Consider the following 662-nt stretch of genomic DNA (forward strand, 5'->3'; position numbering starts at 1 on the left):
CTCCCACCCAGGTCTGGAGAGAAGCCCCCCGCCCCACGCCTGTCACGCCGAGAGCCCCGGGAAGGAAGGCACAGCACAGCCCGGCTCACCTGAGCAGGTCCTGGGGTGCTCAGGCGCTGCTCCCCTGAAACCCACGCCGAGGCCCCGCCCCGGCCCCGCCCCCCGGGCTCGGTCCCGGGGTCGGCCCTCACCCGGCCCCGCCCCGCCGCCGCGCGCCTTCGCGGGGGGCCCGTCGCGCCCTCCCGCGGGGCTCGCTGCGTGGCCTCCCGAGGAGTCCCCGGCGCCCACCGAGGGGCCGGCGTCCACCCTCGCCCTCCTCCCGACCCCTGCGACCCCGCCCCCAAGGAGGCCAAACTTGTTTTTTCTTAAAACGCTTTTACTTCTTCCGGCCCAGACACATCGCCATGGAAGAGGGCGAGAAGGAAAGAGGAGGGGGCGACGTGGGCACGGGAGGCCGGGAGGCCGCGAGGCCGGGCCGGGGACACACCAGCTGCCCCACCCCCTACCCCGGACACGCGGGTGTGGGGGAGGGGCGTCCTCAGGGGCACTTCCGCTCCACACACTGCTTCCCGCCCTCCTCGTACTCCTGCTTGGAGATCCACATCTGCTGGAAAGTGCCCTGGGCAGGGGCGTGGAGGTCAGGACGGCTCTGTAGGGAGGGA

At 73.0% G+C, this 662-nt stretch overlaps 1 protein-coding gene across 1 annotated transcript in view; it reads right to left on the reverse strand.

The window, feature by feature from the left end:
- Positions 1-358: 358 nt before the first annotated feature.
- Positions 359-662, reverse strand: part of ACTL6B (actin like 6B) — a gene marked incomplete at its 5' end in the record, with an annotated part of 13,457 nt that continues 13,153 nt past the window's right edge. The window contains one exon of the mRNA XM_008048960.1: positions 359-619. Coding sequence (XP_008047151.1) covers positions 539-619 — 81 coding nt within the window. The remainder of the gene's footprint in view (positions 620-662) is intronic.

The sequence above is a fragment of the Carlito syrichta genome, unplaced genomic scaffold, assembly GCF_000164805.1.
Source record: "Carlito syrichta isolate Samal-C Ts95f unplaced genomic scaffold, Tarsius_syrichta-2.0.1 Scaffold130370, whole genome shotgun sequence".
Classification (NCBI taxonomy): domain Eukaryota; kingdom Metazoa; phylum Chordata; class Mammalia; order Primates; family Tarsiidae; genus Carlito; species Carlito syrichta.